The sequence below is a fragment of the Malurus melanocephalus genome, unplaced genomic scaffold (genome assembly GCF_030028575.1).
Source record: "Malurus melanocephalus ecotype Western Australia unplaced genomic scaffold, MMel_1.1 scaffold_115, whole genome shotgun sequence".
In the NCBI taxonomy this organism is placed as follows: domain Eukaryota; kingdom Metazoa; phylum Chordata; class Aves; order Passeriformes; family Maluridae; genus Malurus; species Malurus melanocephalus.
In genome coordinates this window covers 607,272-625,570 of record NW_026623347.1, presented here as the reverse complement: position 1 = coordinate 625,570, position 18,299 = coordinate 607,272, and the positions used below count along the sequence as shown (strand labels likewise).

Below are 18,299 nucleotides of genomic sequence, written 5' to 3'. Positions count from 1 at the left end.
GAAATCAGTTCAGATGCACAAGATGCAATAAAAAAAATTAAAATGTACAATTTAGCACTTAAAAAAGCCTAGCAGCATGGGCTCRGTGCCTGAAGGAACCTTCTCCAGAGGGAATCTGCCATCATAAAGGTTTCAAGGCTTGGCTACAAACAGCCACGTTCACCTGGTCCCTGCACTGCCCATGGCCCAGACTGGAGGGAGACACTGGGTGAGGGAAAGAGCAAGATTTTGGGAGTATTTCCACTAGGTTGCTCATCCTCTGTCTTATAAATARAAATAAATCTTTCTTTATTTGCCAGAATAGCATGAAAGTGCTGTTCCATCACCACAGGCAGCWGCTGGAGCTGCAGCTCAGGAGCTGGGTCATTTTAAGTGCACTTGGTGCAAAACCCTGGCCTTTCTAAAAGGTCACCATCCACATTATTACAGTTGTATTTTCCCTGGTACTTGTGAACATCCTGCACTGCACTTTTCCATCCTCAGCTGTCTGACTACTTTAGCAAACAAAATCAATTCACTTTTTGCCATTTAAAAGGTGGAGAAACAGAAGCAGGGATAGGGCCAGCATGGCCAAAGTCACCAAGCAAACCCAGCAAAGGATCGCTCTGAGATTGGCTGGGGAGGAACAAGGACATTTGTGAAGGCCACAAATCAGCCCTTGAAGCATCAAATGRTGCAGACAGGGGCTGGACAGGTGTCTGCTCAGATCTGCTCTGAGAAAAGCTGAGTGCTTGGATATTTCTCCCCTCCAGGGACTCGTGGTGCGTTAGCGGGGCTGGGTATGTGAGGCTGGGGTGACACTGCAAATGCTCCATGCAAATGCAAAAGCACAGCCACCAAAAATAAAGAAAAATCTTCTCCCAAATAGCTCAAATGGTGCTTTGTGSAATGCTGGCTAAATCCCAGCTGTTCACATCCAAGAATGATGGATAAGCTGCAAGACTAACATTAAGGTCATATTTTTTACAGGGCACTCTGGTTCCTGGAGAGAGCAACTTGCACACTTCAACCTCCAGCAGGGAGAAAGASGTACAGGGAATAATCTGAAATTAAATTTAGGAGGAAAAAACTGTCTGCACCTCTGTACAAGCAAGCATGCACACATCACCAAAAGATTCAGTGGTTTAAAAGCAGGAATATAATAAATAGCATTAACTGTAATACACAGTCAAGGCAACAACAAAAAAGCCAAGCCTGGAAAGAACTGGCAATTCTTCCTACTTCAAAATAGACTGAATAAAAACCCAAGCAGCTTAATAAAGCCCTGCTTTSAGGGTAAAAGCCAAGCTTCCATGAAGAGCTAGCAATTCATTTTGTCAATACTCAATACAGAGCTGAAGTTTAAACAAATATCCATAAGCATGGGCCAGTTCCATCTAGTGGCATGAATAAGAAGTTTATTCATGTTTATAGCACCAGGCCGCCAAGAATGTGAAGTAACAAGATCAAAGCCACCCTGGGGTCTTGCCCTACATAAACAACAATAAAAAAGCAAGGAAGACAGATGGAAAGAAGCTATTCCACACTACCTCAGTGATTTCAGTGCCTATTTATAGATGAAGAATAAGGCTACCTATAAGCAAGCTCTAACATGCCCATTAGCTTTTCTGCAATACAGTCAAGGACAGGAAACTAGAACTGTTTCAGTAAGCAGTCAGATAAACACTTCACAAGCTTTTTAGTTTTTGTTTTTTTCTTTGTAGGCTCCCACCTGCACTGCAGCACATCAAGCTGAATTTGGGACTTCACTCCCGATAACAGTATCTATCTGATACAAAATTCTCATCGTGACTTCTAAGACACCCATGGACTGTGCAGTGAAGACCCACCACACTGAAGATGTGGTCCCACCCAATTTAATCTCTATATTCCTCCATGTACTCATAACTCAGTCACAGACTATCYTGAKTTAGAAGGGACCCACAGGGATCAGAGTCCAACTCCTGGCCTTGCACAGACAACCCAACAATCCCAYCCTATCMCTGGAGTRTTGTACAAGTGCTCCTGGAGCTCTGGCAGCCTTGRGGCTGTGACCATTCCCAGGGGAGCCTGATCAGTGCCCAGCACCCTCTGACACTGTAAACCCAAATWATTTCACTGTGCAGACAAAAAAATCCTCCCCATTACAATTTTTCCTACAGCAAATTTAGAGGAGAAGAACCCATTAAAAGAACAGCTACTGGGAAAACCAAAGCCCATCAGGGACTGGGGTTTAACAGTTCCCTGAACTGATGAGACCTCAGACTGACAGCTGAGGTCACAGGGACTTCCCGGACAAGCTCCTCAAACATGCAAAAATATCATCCACAAAACCACTGCTTCCAACCACTATTTGTGAGGTAAAGGATCAGCTGCTCGGAGGTGAAGCAGGTCTCAGGAGCACACAGAATGCTTACACAAGGATTTCCAAAACCCATTCAAAATCCTTTCAAACACCACATGACATATTTTTAGCCTAACCTAAAAATAGCCCCCATCGGTGCTGTGCATATATTTAATCTCCTGATATATGAAGGCGTTTCTGGACTGCAGTAACTGGAGCAGAACTCAAATCTGCTCCCTCCACCCCACATTTGTGCTGTGATGAGCATCTTCAGATGGTGCTGGAATTTAAACTGACAGTCAAGGGGAGAGCTCCCCCTTCTCAACACAGTGTAATGTATTTTCCCCCCACTTACAGCATTTGAAATCTTGAACTCCCACATACCCAAGATGGGACTAGACTAAAAGTGCTCGTCTGGCTCCAGCTCAAGGCAACAGGACTAGACAGAAAGCAGGGGAGGTAGGAACTGAGATCTCAAACGAACAGGGGGGAGGGGGAAAAAAAAAGAGCAACTTAAAAGAGATGTCAGCAACATCAAATCACTGTGTTYTAGCCTCTCCCCCACACAGAACACCACTGTTGCTCACCTACATTGACAGAAGAGCATCAACTCCTACTTTGTGCCTGCGGGCACCAAACGTGTCTGCTGGTAGCCTGCGAGCAAGGTGAATTTCTGGCTCATTTCAAGCTGCTAAAACAAGCTACTTAAATAATGCAGGGCTTGTGACAACCGGCAAAACGAAAAGCTAAAAATTCAGTCCTTAAAAAGAAAAAAATAAAAAAAGCAYAACAGAAGGGAAATAAACCAGCCTGACTTACTGTCAAGCATTTCACTGAAACATTTCAAAGGGTTCAGAATTTGCTGGGGGCTGCTGCTTGTAACAGGCATTGAGAAAAGCWGGGAGAGTTTAACAGTGGTTGATCGTGTTAAGCAGCATCATCCCAACTGAAAATTAGAAATCCCCTGATCATAAGCCCAACAAGAACTGCTGGGCACAAACAAATCCTATTTGCTATGCACAAGGCAGCTACCRCCACTGCCTCACACCCTGCAAAGGGATAGAGCCAGAGGTCAACACGTGGGGCTGCTGCAGGGCTACTGCCAGCAGGTTTGSTCAGCTCCAAGCCTGGGAAAAGTGGAAAAAGCATTGAGTTCAGCGCAAAAGCCTTAGCCTGGCCTCTGAAGGCAGCAATGTGTGGGCAGTGTCTCACAGGAATGACCACCTTGGTTTCCAGMAGCACAACCTGCTACAGGTATTGGCCAAAAGCTCCTCTCAGGAGCACAGACCAGGGGTAGGCTTATGATAAGAGCATCCACCAGCTCTGCCACCAATATCTGGACACATAGCATGTGCTGAATAATCTGATAATCAGATCATTTAATAACAGAACTGGCTGGTGAGTTATAAAGTATTCTCAAAATGTTTCCCACATTAACAGCTGGCTTGGTTTACCAAATGATTTTAAACATGTACACTCTCTAAGAAGACAGGATTCCTGAGATCTGAGAAGAATCAAGGAATAAAAGTTGAAGTGAACAATAAAAAGARCCAGGTAACATTTCTAGGGCAGAAAGCCAGAAAATTGATTTCATCAGAGTAAAACATAAGACAATACGAGAAGCATTTTGTGGCAAGTAAGTCCAACCTGAATGCTCTCCTCTCCTGACAGACAAATCACCCAACAGAGAATTCAGAAAGTATCACACCAGAGCAGCCACCATTTCCCAAACCACTCCAGCCTGCAACTGGCTCCAGCAACTCCAAGGCAGGACATGAATGAAGATGGAAAAGAGGAATGAATCTGGCAGCAATCACAGCTTTCCAGTTACCTCCCAAAAGTCCCCTGTCCCTCACCCTCTCTTACCCAAGGAGAAAAGCACCGAAAGGAGMGATGCCCTTTCCTCCCAGACTCACCCCGGTAACTGCAGAGTCAGCAGTGTGACCAAGAGCACATCAGAAGATGATCCAAAAAGAGAAGCTACAGATCAACGCAGGACAGGCTACGTCGCCCTCTGTCACTGCTCCAGGCTAATGAAAATTGCTTACTCAGGAGCAATCAAGAGAAAAGATATTTARGGATTACTTGGCTTCAAATCTCCAACTAGATTTTTCCCCATTTTCTGAGTCCGCTCAGGACTTACAGGAAACATCTTGGCTGGGTGTRTATCACAAGACTTCTCATCAACCTTATTTGCAGTTCATTTCATCAAGGTCACAGTATCACAATTATTAATCATAATTGTTTGAAGTACCCAATCACCATTTTTATCTGAAACAAAATGTACAAGAGGAAAGAAATGAGCCCAGTTTTACCTAATTCACCTAACAGCTGGCCACACACATTGGCATAAGTTTTCCTTGCCAAACCTGCAMAATATTTGCATTTCCCTAGCAAAATATCTGCTCTGTGAGTTACTCTCTAAAATGTACAACTGTTTAGGAACAGTTGCATTCATTTTCCAAAACTGGGCAACTCAAACAAAGGTTTCCCATTCCTTTGAGCTGTTCCCTAGTGACTGGCATCAAGGGCAACTGCTGGACACTTTAGTACTGTCCCACAACCCCCATCAGTCCCTCTGCCACATAACAGGGCTCCACAACATCACACCCCSCTGACCAGCATCAGACTCCTCATTTTCATGCATGCAAAAAACCACTCTATGCACAAGAGGTGGAAGGCTTTGGATCTGTCATTTCCCTCCACCCCCCAGCCAACTGAGTCCTGAAAATAAAAAGTTAAATCTACAGATTCTAGTTGGAAAGGAGAGTTAATGCCATTACCTTGAGCAGCGCATTTGATGAGCAAAGTGAAAATTTAAKGTTTTGAGGGAGGAAGAGGCATTCTGGAGTTAGTTCCTGTAAAGGGCAGTACCSTGCCTGCCTCAGACTTCTGGCATGTGCAAGATCATCCAGTGTAATCCCCTAAATCCAAAACCTCCCTCCCACATCACAAACACAGGTGCCAGCTTGGCATTTCATGTTCAAGCAACAATTCAGACACCAGCAGCTGACTTACACCAYAGACTGACACACAACCCCAGCCTTGCTGGGCTCACAGCCTATCTCCCAGACCATCATTTCAAATAAATGATTTGTTCTGATTTTGTGGCATAAGGTGGGAATGAATAGAAGAGCATGTGAAACCAYGTGATTTGCAGCTTTGTCGCTTCCAGAGTGAGTTTTACTTCCAGTTTCCTTTCCCTGAACTCACGTGTCCTTTCCCTTCCAGAAAAAGGTGCTTTGAGCACTGCTGAGGTTCAGACACAAGTGGGTTTAAGGAGCTGGACTCCACAAGCCCCCAGGTGCTGCACATACCTGTCACAGCTCCTCACAGCATTAACTGCAGCTACCTTCTCTTCCACATAGGCCCAGCARCCACATGGAAAAGAGCAGGAGAAATGCCCTGTGTGCCCCAGGATAAACAGCAAAGTGCTCCTCTGTTACTTGCTCTTCATAGAGCCCTCCAGGAAAAAGGACACAGCATTTCCTCTCCGAATCCTCCTACCTTTTTCCTTTTTTAAGGGATCCTGAATGCCACTTTAAAAGGCTTAACAGAACAAAGAAATCCAAGTGCAACATTTTACACAGTTATTCAACAAGTTGGACGCACATCTTCAGGAGCATTCAGGTTCCCATCTTAGGAATGTTTTCACTGGAGAGGAAACAGAAATAAAGGATTTAAGGTTGCTGGGACAGGCTGTGGCAGTGATATTCACACTGATGAGCAACAGCAGCCTGCTCAGCTCACAGCCCTGTTTGAAGGGGCACTGAGCAAGGAGAACCAGGCTGCACACAACCAGAAAACTGCTGTGAAAAGCAGCAGAGGGATAACTAGACCACAACCAAGAGGGCTGGAAAGCACAGAGCCAGGTTTAGTTCCTGGAGCAGCCAGAGGACATGAAAATCACAAKGAACTGATGGGTTCTGATGGTGTCCTGGATGTTGAGCAGTTGCCCCTCAGACCGACTCTGGAAACCACTAAAGCTGCACTCRGGAAGTTGTGTTCCAGTAAAAAATACAAGCACAATGAACCTCCAGGAAAAAATGTGGAAAGAAAGGTGGTATTTTTGTATTTCATTTTGTTTTAAATGTGACCCGAACCTAKCACAAGAAACTTTTGCTTTCAAGCACAGCACACCTCACCCTGCTCACAAAGCTGCTGATAACACAGAAGCTGAGACTTGACCTTGAGGTGGCATAGAGGAAAAAAAGACTGACTTACTGCAGCAGCCCACCTTGGCAAAAAGAAGTCCTCTGTCAATCTGCACAGCATTTTCAGAACTATTGAGTTAAAAGCCTGCCACCCACCATTCCAGGTGTCATACATCCCAGAGTGAGGGACTTCTAAAAAGAATGATTTCACAGGTCAGATATTCTGGTTATAACAGCTATGCCCTTTTTTAGGGCCACATGAAGCACCTGCACGTGCCACAGCTCCAAAGGTCAGTGCCCAGAAGCTGTGGCTTCACATTCAGAAGGGTTTCACTGCAATACCTGTTAAARATGATCACGTTCCCACAGCTCAGCTTGTTTCCTCATCTCACACTGAGCTCCTCCAGCATTTCCTACAGCTTTGAAAGGAAATGCCCTGGAAAACGTTGGGGTTTTATTATTGTAGGATTCAGAACAGATAACCACCATGGTGGAATTGGGAGAACAGAATTAAGGTGGTAAATATACTACAAAAAGGGGGATGATCTTAAGCTAAATTGACACTATGCAGCCACAGCCAATACCTGACTAATACTCAAACTACACGTGCTCCTAGTCCAAGGTCAGGCACCGCCTTTGAAAGATGCTTTTACACAATCAATTAAGGGTTTAAATATATACCAGAGCCAGTTTAGAGTCAGACTGGGCYAACAGGCCRAGCTCACACTGATAAGTCTTAAATRGCCTTACCTACTGAGAGTAAAACACCGACAGAAATCTTGTAAGGCAGGTGCAACACCTGAGCAGCAAGTCCATGCTCTGCAGCAATTTCTGCTGGAGAGAGCAAAAAATAAGCTGCTTTTTGCACCCATCAACTGCTGCAGCAGAAGCATTGCCACAGAAAAACTGCCACTACATCCTTACTGCTCCAGCACCRCAGATTACCAGTTGTCAAAAGATTTTCCAGCCAGCAACAGCCTTTGCAAAACTGGGTTTAGTTTTGTTTACAGCCACGTGTAGCCTTGTGGCCAATTCCAGCCCAGAAAACTCTCAGCAGTGAAAACTCGGGGCAGCCTTCCAGGTCCATGACAGTTGTCCAGCCTGACTTCATCCATGTCACGTGGCAGTGGCCACTGTGGAGTTTGAGTATGTTAAAATAGCAGAAAAGCAAAGAGGCTGCACTTGAGGTAAGTACCACTACATCAGAACAGAAAACMGTGAAATTAGATTGTGGCTGGATTTAGAGATGCTCCACACCCAGCACAAGTCCCTTCTGAGACTACTGAACTTCACAAAAGACTGAATTATGAGMTAAAAACCAAGGAAGGAAGAGCTACACATTAATCCTCCAGGTCYACAGTCCTGCAGATTAATGAGACTGTGAGGCACCCACTAATCTCACTCCAAAGCAAACATTTTGCAGGCCCAGGACAACAAAAACTACCACAGGCCACAGCCAGGTCACACAGGTTGCACTCTCACCAGTTGCTAAGGACAGACTTTCAGGCAGTGAGTCCTGTGCCCACCTTCAGTCATCACACTTGTGTCCAACACCAGGTGAACCCTCMCAGCCAAACAGAAATTCTCTTCCTGGGTGTTGCAATATCAGACAGATTATTTAACCACCTGGGCTGGAGGGACAGTAAAACCAGCCACAAACTGCTTAATAAACACAAACACACTGAGCTGAGGAGCTCTCTCCAGACAGTGTCCAAGGCAGAGGTGTGTTCCAGCCGTTGKGAGCTGGTCTGTGCTAGTCCTGGCAAATCCAAGGGCACCTCCCAGTTGATACACAAAGCAGCCTGCTCCACTACAACAGGATTCTGCTTTAACAATCTACAGAGAGGGCATGAACTATTTACATTAGCCAAGTTACTGCTCCCAGGTCTTGCTCATCCATAGCTGGAAATCCTAGCAGCACGGGAGGTATGAAACGCCCTACCCTGCTGCTTTCCCGAAAGGGAAAAAAAAGCTGCTTTCCCTGCCTCTCCATTATGCTGCTGCTGTCAACTCCCTCAAATTGCATTTCAGCACATGACAGCAGAGCAGGGAGAGGAGGAAAGTCCTCAGCAGCATCGTAGCTGTGCTGCAGGCAGCTGTCAGCACTGCTGTCCCTTCCCTCTGCCATCCCCCTGAAATGGGCTTGCCCAACAGAGCTTATACTTGCCAGGGGTACATGTGCCAGTGCTCCTACCACAACTGCCCTTCAGAGGCCTTCAGGCAAAAATGACCTGCAAGAAACATCAGGGAGAGGTTTTCCTTCCCCCTCCATCACACAAAAACGCATCCTGTATTTGGGATGGGATTTGGAAGTAGAAGCATAAATCTATTCCTAACTCTGGTTTTGCAAGGGCTGCAGAAAGCCAACCCCTGACTGCTTTCCTCCAAGGAACAGTGCCCACAGCTTGGTAAGAGCGTGTCAGTCTGGATAAAGCAGCACAGGAGCCTTGTGTGAGGACAGCTTTGGACAAAACATATCACTTGAGACTATTTTCCATCCTTCKACTCCCCCAAAAGAGATTCTARCTAGTGCAAATCCCCACCACCTTGYACTGCAGAGCAGTACCACGTGATGCCTCCACACATCCCATCCAAATGTTTCTCTGAATAATGCAAACAGTAGCTTGGCCTCCTCGCAGGGGAGAGCAGGCTCAGGGTGAGCAACACCACGCTTGGCCTCCAAGGCCAGCTGAAAACATTTCAGGTCACCCTGACACCCACACACACTCCCAGCYTTATTTCAGCTCATCAACTTTGCTTCTTGTTATGAGGGGCAACCACAGCCTCCAAAACTCACCCTGGGAGCAGCTGGGCACCACCAGCAGCAGCAGCACAGGAGTGGGGCTCCCTCAAGACAGCAAGGAAAGCACATTTAATTTAAATTCCYGCTGACCTGGGTCAGGAACACTGCGAGGTGACATCGTGGCTCGGGGCAGCAGCTGCCCTGTGTTGAAATCTTTCCCTAAAGCCCAATGCTTTTTCCACTTAATCAGACACTGACAGTTCCCCTCATGAACGCAGGGAGGGAACCACAGCAGGGCTGGTAATTAGGAGAGAGGTGTCATTCAGAAGGAATATAATTTCCCATCCTCAGGAATTAAGCTTTCTCAAGGATTGTTACGAATTTAAAACCACTGCAAGCCCTAAAGCACTGACCCAGAGGAAAAACATCACTCCCRAGATGGTCCAAAATAAACCTGAAATTCTATAAAAGTGACATGAAGRCTGCTGAAAATGAGATTATCCCAGCTCAGTGAGACATTCCTTATTATCTCTCATCTCAGTGCTTTGGCAAGGATAACTTATTCAAGCCATCAGGATGCTGCTAAGTGGCTTTTTCCCCCTTTTTCCTGTTTTCTCTGCCTACCCCTCCCTTAGTTCCCAGATTTCCCACTTCCAGTAACCTGCTTAAAAACAAAATTACTCCAGACTAATGGTCACTAACTCCTTATTAGTTCTATTTCAAACACAGGAACTCCYAGTCAGTACACAAACAACCTTATCTCCTGAGCTGCTACTGGGAGACAGCTGCTGTCCCCAGGCAGCTGTGTGCTTCACACCTTCTGCTGTATTTAAAAAAGGCACCTATCCCACTGGGACAGATCCTACTGAGAGTAATCCCAGTTACACAAAGCAGCTTGAAACCCTACCATCACTTTAGCACACACACAGACTTGGAATTAATGCCTTGCTTTTAAGTAGCTACAATAATGTCCAGATTCAATAATTTAAAGGGAGTCTTAAAATATCTCCAAATCAAATCCATCTGCAAATAAAAAAAAAAAAAGAAGAAAAAAACCAACCCCAAATTTCCAATGAGAGGAATTAGTGGTGCAGTTCTGACTGTCCTAGAAAGAATGCAGCTAGTGGCAAGCCCCAACACCCAGCACCACCAGCACTCAGACACAGCAAACCACTCACAATGGCTTTAGAAAGACAAAAATAAAAATAAGAAACCCATTCCAAATTAATGAATGGGAGCTTCTTCCAGCAGGCACTAAACAACACCCGAAGGGTTCCACATCTCTTGCACTTGTGCTTCTCCAGGTTGCTAATCAGCTCCTGGCCCCTGGGATGTGTTTCCTGTCTCTCTCCAGCTGTGCAGGAGCCACCGGAATTGGGTGTTTGCCCCACCTATTTTTGCCACAGGACTTTTTAGTGATTTGTGTCCAATTTCAAAGCGCAAGTCTCACTGGCGGCAGGAACGCCCACTGCATTCTCAGGAAGACAAAGCACTGGGCTACCCAGGAATTTGGACTTCCGAGGCRGCTCCTGAAACTCCAGGCCAGGAACAGGCTGCCAGCACCCTGCTGGAATCCTTATCACCAGTTACACCTGCTCAAGAGCTCTTCTAGGAACTGCTGTCCTGCCCTGACTGTCTGCAGCCAGGCCAACCTACAGGAAAACATCCTAAGAAGCAAGAAAAAAAAGATGGAAGAAGGCCTGTTACCACAGTGTAGCACCTCAAAGCAGGCTGAATGTCTACAGATCTTCAGGAAGTGTGTCTGAGTCCTTTCCCAAGTCTTGGTGTTCCAGGCAYAAACTCTGTCAAGATGATTGTTTGTTAACATCCAGTCACACCACAAAGACACCCAGCACATGAAATCCATTAACATGTTTACAACTGCAGAAAGCCTGATGTAAGGCAGTGGAATTTTTGCACAGCATTCATCCTAGAAATTAAAAGCACATATTAAAGCTGTAAATCCCACAGTTCTGGAATTAAAAGCTGCAATCCTACTAGTCCTACAGAAAATGGATTCTACCATATGGTTGAGCTGCACATCCCTATGGCCCCACACCTGTTCAGGGATGAACCAGAACCTGCTCGAGATTTGGGTCTGCACAATGAAGGGTCTCAGATTTCCTGCCTCACCTTCCAAACAAGCTGCTGGAGGAAAAGCCCTCATGCCATCCTCTCTGAAAGCAGGAGAGGCCACTTTAGCTGAGCATGCAAAGGCCAGTCTAAATGCCTGATGGGGTCACCTGCCCTTCCCTCCACTGCTACCACTGGAAATCTGCAACAGCTCCAAAAGTGCAYCAGGTGGGAGAGCAGAAATTGTTAAGAAAGAGGAACCAGCTACCACAGAGACAGAATGGAGAAACAGGGATCTGCCCACAGATCTTAGCGTCAGAACTGCCCATGCCTCTCAGCCACCAAGGCACTGAGTRATTGCCTCTACAACTGCTGCCCAAAGCAAAGCAAGAGCCTCCTGTTCCATAGGGCAAAGCAGGGAGCTGGGAAAGAAACACAAGAAKGAATCCTCTGAAAAGCACATGGACATCAAGCTTTAATCCCTCAGCATCACACCTGGATCACGGAAATAAAAGTGCACAGCAGCAACATCACATTTTCTCTTTCAAAGCATCASAAGTCTCAGGACAGTGACCAAAACATAAGGAACTGAACAGAAATATCAACAACTAATTTGTATGAAAACCACAAAGCATTTGTCAGTAAGATTCCAAAGTAAGGTATTGGAGGATGCTCAACACAACACTCCAGGTCATAAAACACGGGTGAGATAAAAGGAAAAACCTCCCGGGGTGGATTCACAGGTGCAAGCAGCCGTTATCCACACAGCTGCAAAGCCAGGGGATCCATGGGATGACRGCAACTCTTTAAGCCAACCTACATTTCACCCACCCCAAATCAGTGCCCCAGGCAAGCTCACACTCCTCTCTTCACACACACACACGGGAGTTCCCCACAGCTCTTCAGCCTCAGAAGACTGCGGTGGGATCCTGACCTGTCTCCAGCCGTGTGGGGGAACAAGGTCAGCTCCAGAGTCAGAAAAACCCCATTAACTAAATCTAGTGTGCATTGACACATCCAGGCTGTGCTCTGTCTACCACGCCGAGCCGGCACTCGGATCAACAGAGAAGGGAAAGAGGAGGAAGAGGAGTATCTCTTACACTGATCCCTCAGCTCCAAGGACAGCTGTGTTTGGGGTTTCTTTCCTGMAGCGGCTCCCACAGCAGATGCCTGAAATGTCGYGATGTCCCAACGGCACAGAGTGCTCCCACACTGAACAGGGGTCACAAGAGAACCGTCTTTTATATTCCTCTCCCCAGCAGCTCCGGGTTATCCCCGTCTCAAACAGCCGTGAGGAGCCCCGGTCCCCGGGGTGGGACACAGGGGTGGCGCAGGACCCCGAAAGGACCTCCTGACCCCGGGCTGAGGGAGAAGGGACCGGCCCTGAGGGGATGGAGGCGGACGGAGAGAACCCAGTGCTAAGGGAAGCTGGAGGGGGAGAGGGTGTGCCCGATCCTGAGGGAAAGTGACGAGGAAGGATTCGGCCCTAAATGAAAGTGGAAGGGTACGGGGGGACGGACACGGGGAGCCGTCCCTGAAGGAAGGCGCTAGGGGTGGAACGACCCGTCCCTGACAGGAAGAGAGGGGGAAGAAGCGGCCCTGAAGGGACGCGGGGGGAGAGGAACGGACGGAACGGACACCCGGCCCTGAGGGGACGCGGGAAGAGCGGAGGGGAAAGAACCGTCCCTGAAGACAGGCCCCAGCCGGAGCAGCACCCGACCCCGCAGCAAGGGGTCCGGCGAGGCCCAGGGACGCCCCCTCTGTCCCGGCACTCACCGGCCCCGCGGGACCGAGGGGCTCCCCCGGCACTCACCGAGCCGCCGCTTCCGCCCGGCCCCGCTTCATTTAACCGCCGCTCCCGCCGCTTCCGCCCGGCCCGCCACACGTGACCGCGCCGCCCCGCACCATAGAGACACGGCCAGCGAGGGACAGAGCGGCACGAGGGGGCGGGCGGGCCCGGCCCGGCAAACCGACCATAGAGACAGGGGGCGGTCATCCAGCGGCGCGCCACGCCCCCTGCCGGGCGGGCGGTGTTCCCGTGGGGAGGGGGCGGGGCCTGAGGAAGGGGGCGGGGCCAGGCTGCACGTGTGTGCGGGGCGGGGCTGGGAGGGCTCAACTTTTTGGGGTGCTCAACTTTTTGGGGTGTTCCAAGGGACCCCGCCTGTCCCCGCCTCAGCCCTCGGTGCTCGTGAGGGTCAAGCGAGTGACAGGGACCCCCGGACACCCTCTCGGAGACACCTACTCTTCCTATGTCCTGTAGGAAGAGTAGAAAATCGAACTTGAGGGATTTAAATGATTTGCCAAGCTGCCAKGGAAGAGATAGCCGATTCTTTGAGATCTGCAGGATTTCCCGAGAGAAATGAGAAAACTTTAATTGTGCTCTCAAGAAGTTCACGTCGCAGAGAAGTCCTGGAGCAGCCCCTCTGCGGCACATCCCACCCTCCGGAGCAGGCTCCAGGGATCCTCTCTTGGCAATGTCTGGGCATCAAAAAGAAAGTAGAAATCAGGAAAACTTCACAAAACGTACTTATTGAAGAAAACAGCAGGACCAGTGTTTGACAAAGCACTGAAGGACTAACACCATTTCCTGCTCTAAATCATGAAATCGTTCAGTCCCTGCCACTGGCTGACACGAGGGGTGGGCGACAGCAGCTCCCGGGTCATTTGTTCATATTGTGAAATTACTCAAAGAATAAAAAGCATTTTATTTTCGCTCCCTTCTTTAAATTGTATTTTTTTCTTTTTAACCAAATTATGGGCAGAAGAAATCGCAGCTTTCAACATCAGGGAGAGAAGCCCACACCAACACTGCTGTACCATCCTCACCTTCCTTCCCCATTTGCAAAACAGTAGTAATTAGAAAAAAAACTAACAGGAAAGCAACGATTCATCACTAGTATTGAATCTTTCTCCAGTTTTTCATTAAGGGGTTTTCATTTCTTTCTGCAAACTGTTTTGGCAAAGTATCAGGATAAATAATAAGGTAAGAAGGGAAGAAGATTAAGGTAATTAATCAGCTGAAGAAATGAATGAAACAATGTTCTCCCTGCAGAGGAGGACTTTCATCTGGGCAGTCCAYACAGATCTGTTAAATCAGTTGCATTTCCATACCTTGTCCACTCTTYTCCTCTGATTCCCATAWTTTAACRAACAAAACAGTGGATACCAAGAGTTTAAAGTTGTGAGTTTATTGCATATGTAACAAAAATGAACATGACCTCCTGGGTCCAGCCTACTATACAATCACTGTTTATTCCAGCTGGTTCCATAACCACATTAAATAGAACTAGTATTTCTTTAAATACTTTGATTTAGACATAAAATGAAACATTAGTGTACAACTTTCACAAAATAAATCTGCAATAAAAACAGTGGGAAGAATAACAAGGATAGCAGCAATACTTAAACATGACATTACAAAATAATAAATTAAAAAAATACATTATAAAGTGGTTGAGGAACAACAACAAAACAAAAAAAAAAATTAACAGATTAAAACCAGATCCATACTGTGTTTCTGGGAACTTGCTGTGCCACACGGCCCCAAACCTGGGCACTGGCTCCAGAGGGCCYGGTGGCTGGATCAGTAATTTACAAAATCTGTTGGATTTTACAACCACCTCAACTTGAACTGAGGACAAACTGCTGAGCGAGCGCCGATCGCACCGTCTGGAGCTTCGAGCAGCCTTTTTGGAGCAGGGTCTCGTTTAACATAATGCCCAAGTGAACACTCACACCCATCCAACAGTCTCGTTTCTTCCCGGTGGAAAACACGAGCAGAGTGGTGGTTTCCTACATCCCTGAGCGTAGAGTATAGGCTGAGGAGCAGTATCAGGGCACTGCAGGGCTGGGTTTGCCGTTGGACAGGAACAACAGACACGCTGTACCTTGTATTTCCTTCGGGTCAGATCCAAGAGTATCCGCGCACAAGGTGGAACGTGGAATGACAAAATGAACACGGGACTCCATGGAATTCTTTGGGMAAGTTTGAGAAGTAACAACCAAGTTCAAGTGCTGGCAGACCGAGTGGGAATGGACACAAATTYAGACAGCTGAGGTTATGCCAGACCTGAGAGCCACTGGCTCAAGCCATGAAAACTCCTGTTGGCATTTTGTCCTTCCTTGGCCTTGGAACTGGGCACAGGAAGAACAGGCCATGGCTCCAAAGCCATTCTGCCTCGCTTCTTGCTGTTCCTCCATCCACCCAACCAGCTTTAAGGCCTGCCTCAAATGCACGTACAGAACAAGACAAAAATGTCTTCGTCGTCACTGAAGTGGCACAAAATTGCAAAGACAACATGATGGGAGAGGTGGTGAAGCTGTTGAAAAGAGAACTGAAATAATTAAAAAGACAGTGCCCTATTCTCGTTACTGTCAGCATGGAGGAGGTACCTTGACAAGGGCTTTTAAATACAGCAAAAAACAGACGGACTTTTCGAAACAACAATCCTTTCCTATTCTTATTTTGTGCATTCAATAAAACACTGACCTAGCAAAAACATAAGGATCTATTGTATGTCAACGGGGTCGTCAACATAAAGCTACTTGACCTATGGATCTCCAAATCAGGGGCCTTTCCCTTCACCTCACTTGGTTTGTACTGAGCCAGCTGTGCTGCAGGTGTGGTAGGATTTTTGTTAGGGGTGGGCTTTAGCATTTGGGTTTGGGTTGGGTTTTTTTACACTTTTTTTAGTGAAAAATCCACATGAGACTGCATGCAAAGCTTTTGGGCAATAATCCGTTTTGCACTTTTCCTATCTGACTGGTTTATTGCACATTTAAATGTACTGAAAGGATTAAATACACTCTATGAACAGGTTTGACTTCAAAGCCATTTGGGAAATCCAGGGTTGTGGGGACTCTGCTACTCAGCCCAGGCCGTAGGGATGCTGTCCGCCAACTGTTGCATTTCCTCTCCTCTCTGCAAGGGTTGTGTAGTTTKATTTACATCCCAACAACCAGAACTGCAAAAACTGGTCTCCAAGTGCCAAAAGATCCCTACAGAACRTGGGGCTGAACATGCCTCTCCTGTACAATCCTGCAGGATGAGCATCTTTAGCCACCCTGTGCAAATCTCACAATATGGTACAATTTTACACCTCCGATGCAACTCCCGACAACAAATCACAAGAATTATGGTCAATGGCAAAAAGAAAACCACAAACAAACAAAAACAGAGAAAGATGCCAGGGTTTTGACAAGTGTCTACTTTCTGTCCTATCACAGTTTAAAGCTATTATCAAATTCAATTAAAAAAAAGACAAAATAGAAGTATTCCAGTAGACATCTCCTAAGGACAATCTCTTACCCACAGCTGAATTTCAATGCATTATTCCATAAACGTAACATCTGTTAAGTGTTTCAGTCATGAATCTCTCCAAAAATCAGGCTTGCCAAAGAAAAAAAAATCCTATACAAGCAAGTCTGCTTAAGTTTAGACRTGTTTGATAGATAACTGGGTCTCTCTGAAGCCGTGTTATTTGTTAAAATACTGTCTCATCTTGGTGTGCAAACTGGAAAAATGTTAGTGATCCTGGTATTGGATTTGCCTTTGTTTCCCCTGTGTTAGAGAACAAATCTTTTAATATTAGTTTCAGATATTGGAAAAAATAGCCTTATATGGCTCTCTGGAGAAATTTTCATCCCTACAGAACTAAAGTCATAAATTCTTCCAATAGCTTTCTGTAACATTTAAAGTRTATTCACTGTATAGTTCCCTTTCTACCTCAATCTCCAAATAAACCTTTCCCAAGGCCAAAAAATTTGAAGCAGGAATTTGCTCWGTTAACTTGGCTTTTAGTGATTTCCATGTGAGTCTTACAATTTAAAGTTACACAAACACATCCTGGGTAAAACAGTAGCACAGAAATCACAGCTTTGGGATTGAATGGATTTTACCCTCTGTCTCCTCCTCACAAGACTTCTCRGCAAGGTACTTACATCTGAACAAACTATGGAAAGTAATTCTGCAGGAGGAAAGAATTGTTTTCATGTGCAAAACAATTAGATTTCAGCCAGGACAACCAAAAAGAAATCATACAATACCGTTTAAGCTGTCCCAGATTCCTTCACTTTTCTCAAGGTGAGCCACAGCTTCCACTGGGAGCTTCCTGCTAAGGCAGAACTTGGATTTCTTTACCTTTCAGTTAAGTGTTCATATGGAGGTATTTTCTGCTAGAAGTTTTACTTTTTAAATAGATGTTTAAAATGTGCAATGCAAAATCTGGTGCCAGTCAGACACTCTGCACCTGCTGGACTCTACAAAGGCTCAAGCTTGATTTAAGACAGACTAACCAGGTGCACCTACCAGTTACAAGTCCTCAGCAAATTAAGCTCATTCTCAAATACACTTTGATTCTCCTATTAAAAAAGCCCCACAGGTCACTGACCCTATCACAATATGTGTTACAAATCTAGCAGAATATCCTGTGTAACCAAAGCCAAATGCTGAATTTGGCTGCGTTTCATTTCAGGGGGGATGGAAGAAGAGGGAAGGGGTMGTTGTAACAAAGGGGAGAAAATAGTTTGGGAACCACCAAGAAAAGYCCCGACCCTCCCCCCCTCATCCACCAGCGGCGGAAGGGAAACAGCCCCATCTCTAAGTTGTCAGAGTTCGGATGCTTCAGACAGCTTAGCAGGAAGTTCACAGCAAGCTTCTTCTAGCTTTTGATTTGGTGGTCCATGAGCTAGCATCTGTTTCCTTTGGTTGCTTTTTCACTCCACAGCAAACCCACATGTCTCTTCCACAGCTGTCAACAGCTTCTCATAAAGCTTCTCATATGACTCGTAAGGCGGAATGTCGATCCGGTTAAAGCTGCAGGGAAAGTAACAAAACATTGATGGATCTGAAGAGCTTATAGGGGAAAAAATGTAAAGAAGCTACATATAGATAGAAATTTTAAAAACTCTCAGCTGCTTCAGCGGCCACAGGAGACTGAAAAGATGAAAAAAAACTATTTCTACAGCAGGAATGCACAGCCTCATAGGGCAGCGTTGGGATGAGGAA

At 46.3% G+C, this 18,299-nt stretch overlaps 2 protein-coding genes across 8 annotated transcripts in view; both read right to left on the bottom strand.

Annotated features, from left to right (window-relative positions):
• RNF216 (ring finger protein 216) overlaps positions 1 to 13,253 on the bottom strand; it is a 75,406-nt gene extending 62,153 nt beyond the window's left edge. Inside the window, exons 1-2 of one of the 4 annotated variants that reach the window (XM_057369806.1) lie at positions 13,107 to 13,253; positions 12,394 to 12,505 (exon numbers count right to left, since the gene is read on the bottom strand). The gene's annotated coding sequence lies outside the window, so the exon portion shown is untranslated. Of the gene's footprint in view, positions 1 to 12,393; positions 12,506 to 13,069 lie in introns of all 4 variants that reach the window. The other 3 variants (XM_057369807.1, XM_057369808.1, XM_057369809.1) reach the window with 3 other exon arrangements.
• Positions 13,254 to 14,464: 1,211 nt separating this feature from the next.
• SMURF1 (SMAD specific E3 ubiquitin protein ligase 1) overlaps positions 14,465 to 18,299 on the bottom strand; it is a 45,055-nt gene continuing 41,220 nt past the window's right edge. For all 4 annotated transcript variants that reach the window (XM_057369801.1, XM_057369802.1, XM_057369804.1 and 1 more), the window contains exon 18: positions 14,465 to 18,107. In XM_057369801.1, the coding sequence (XP_057225784.1) occupies positions 18,008 to 18,107 (100 nt within the window). In that variant the 3' untranslated portion in view covers positions 14,465 to 18,007. The remainder of the gene's footprint in view (positions 18,108 to 18,299) is intronic.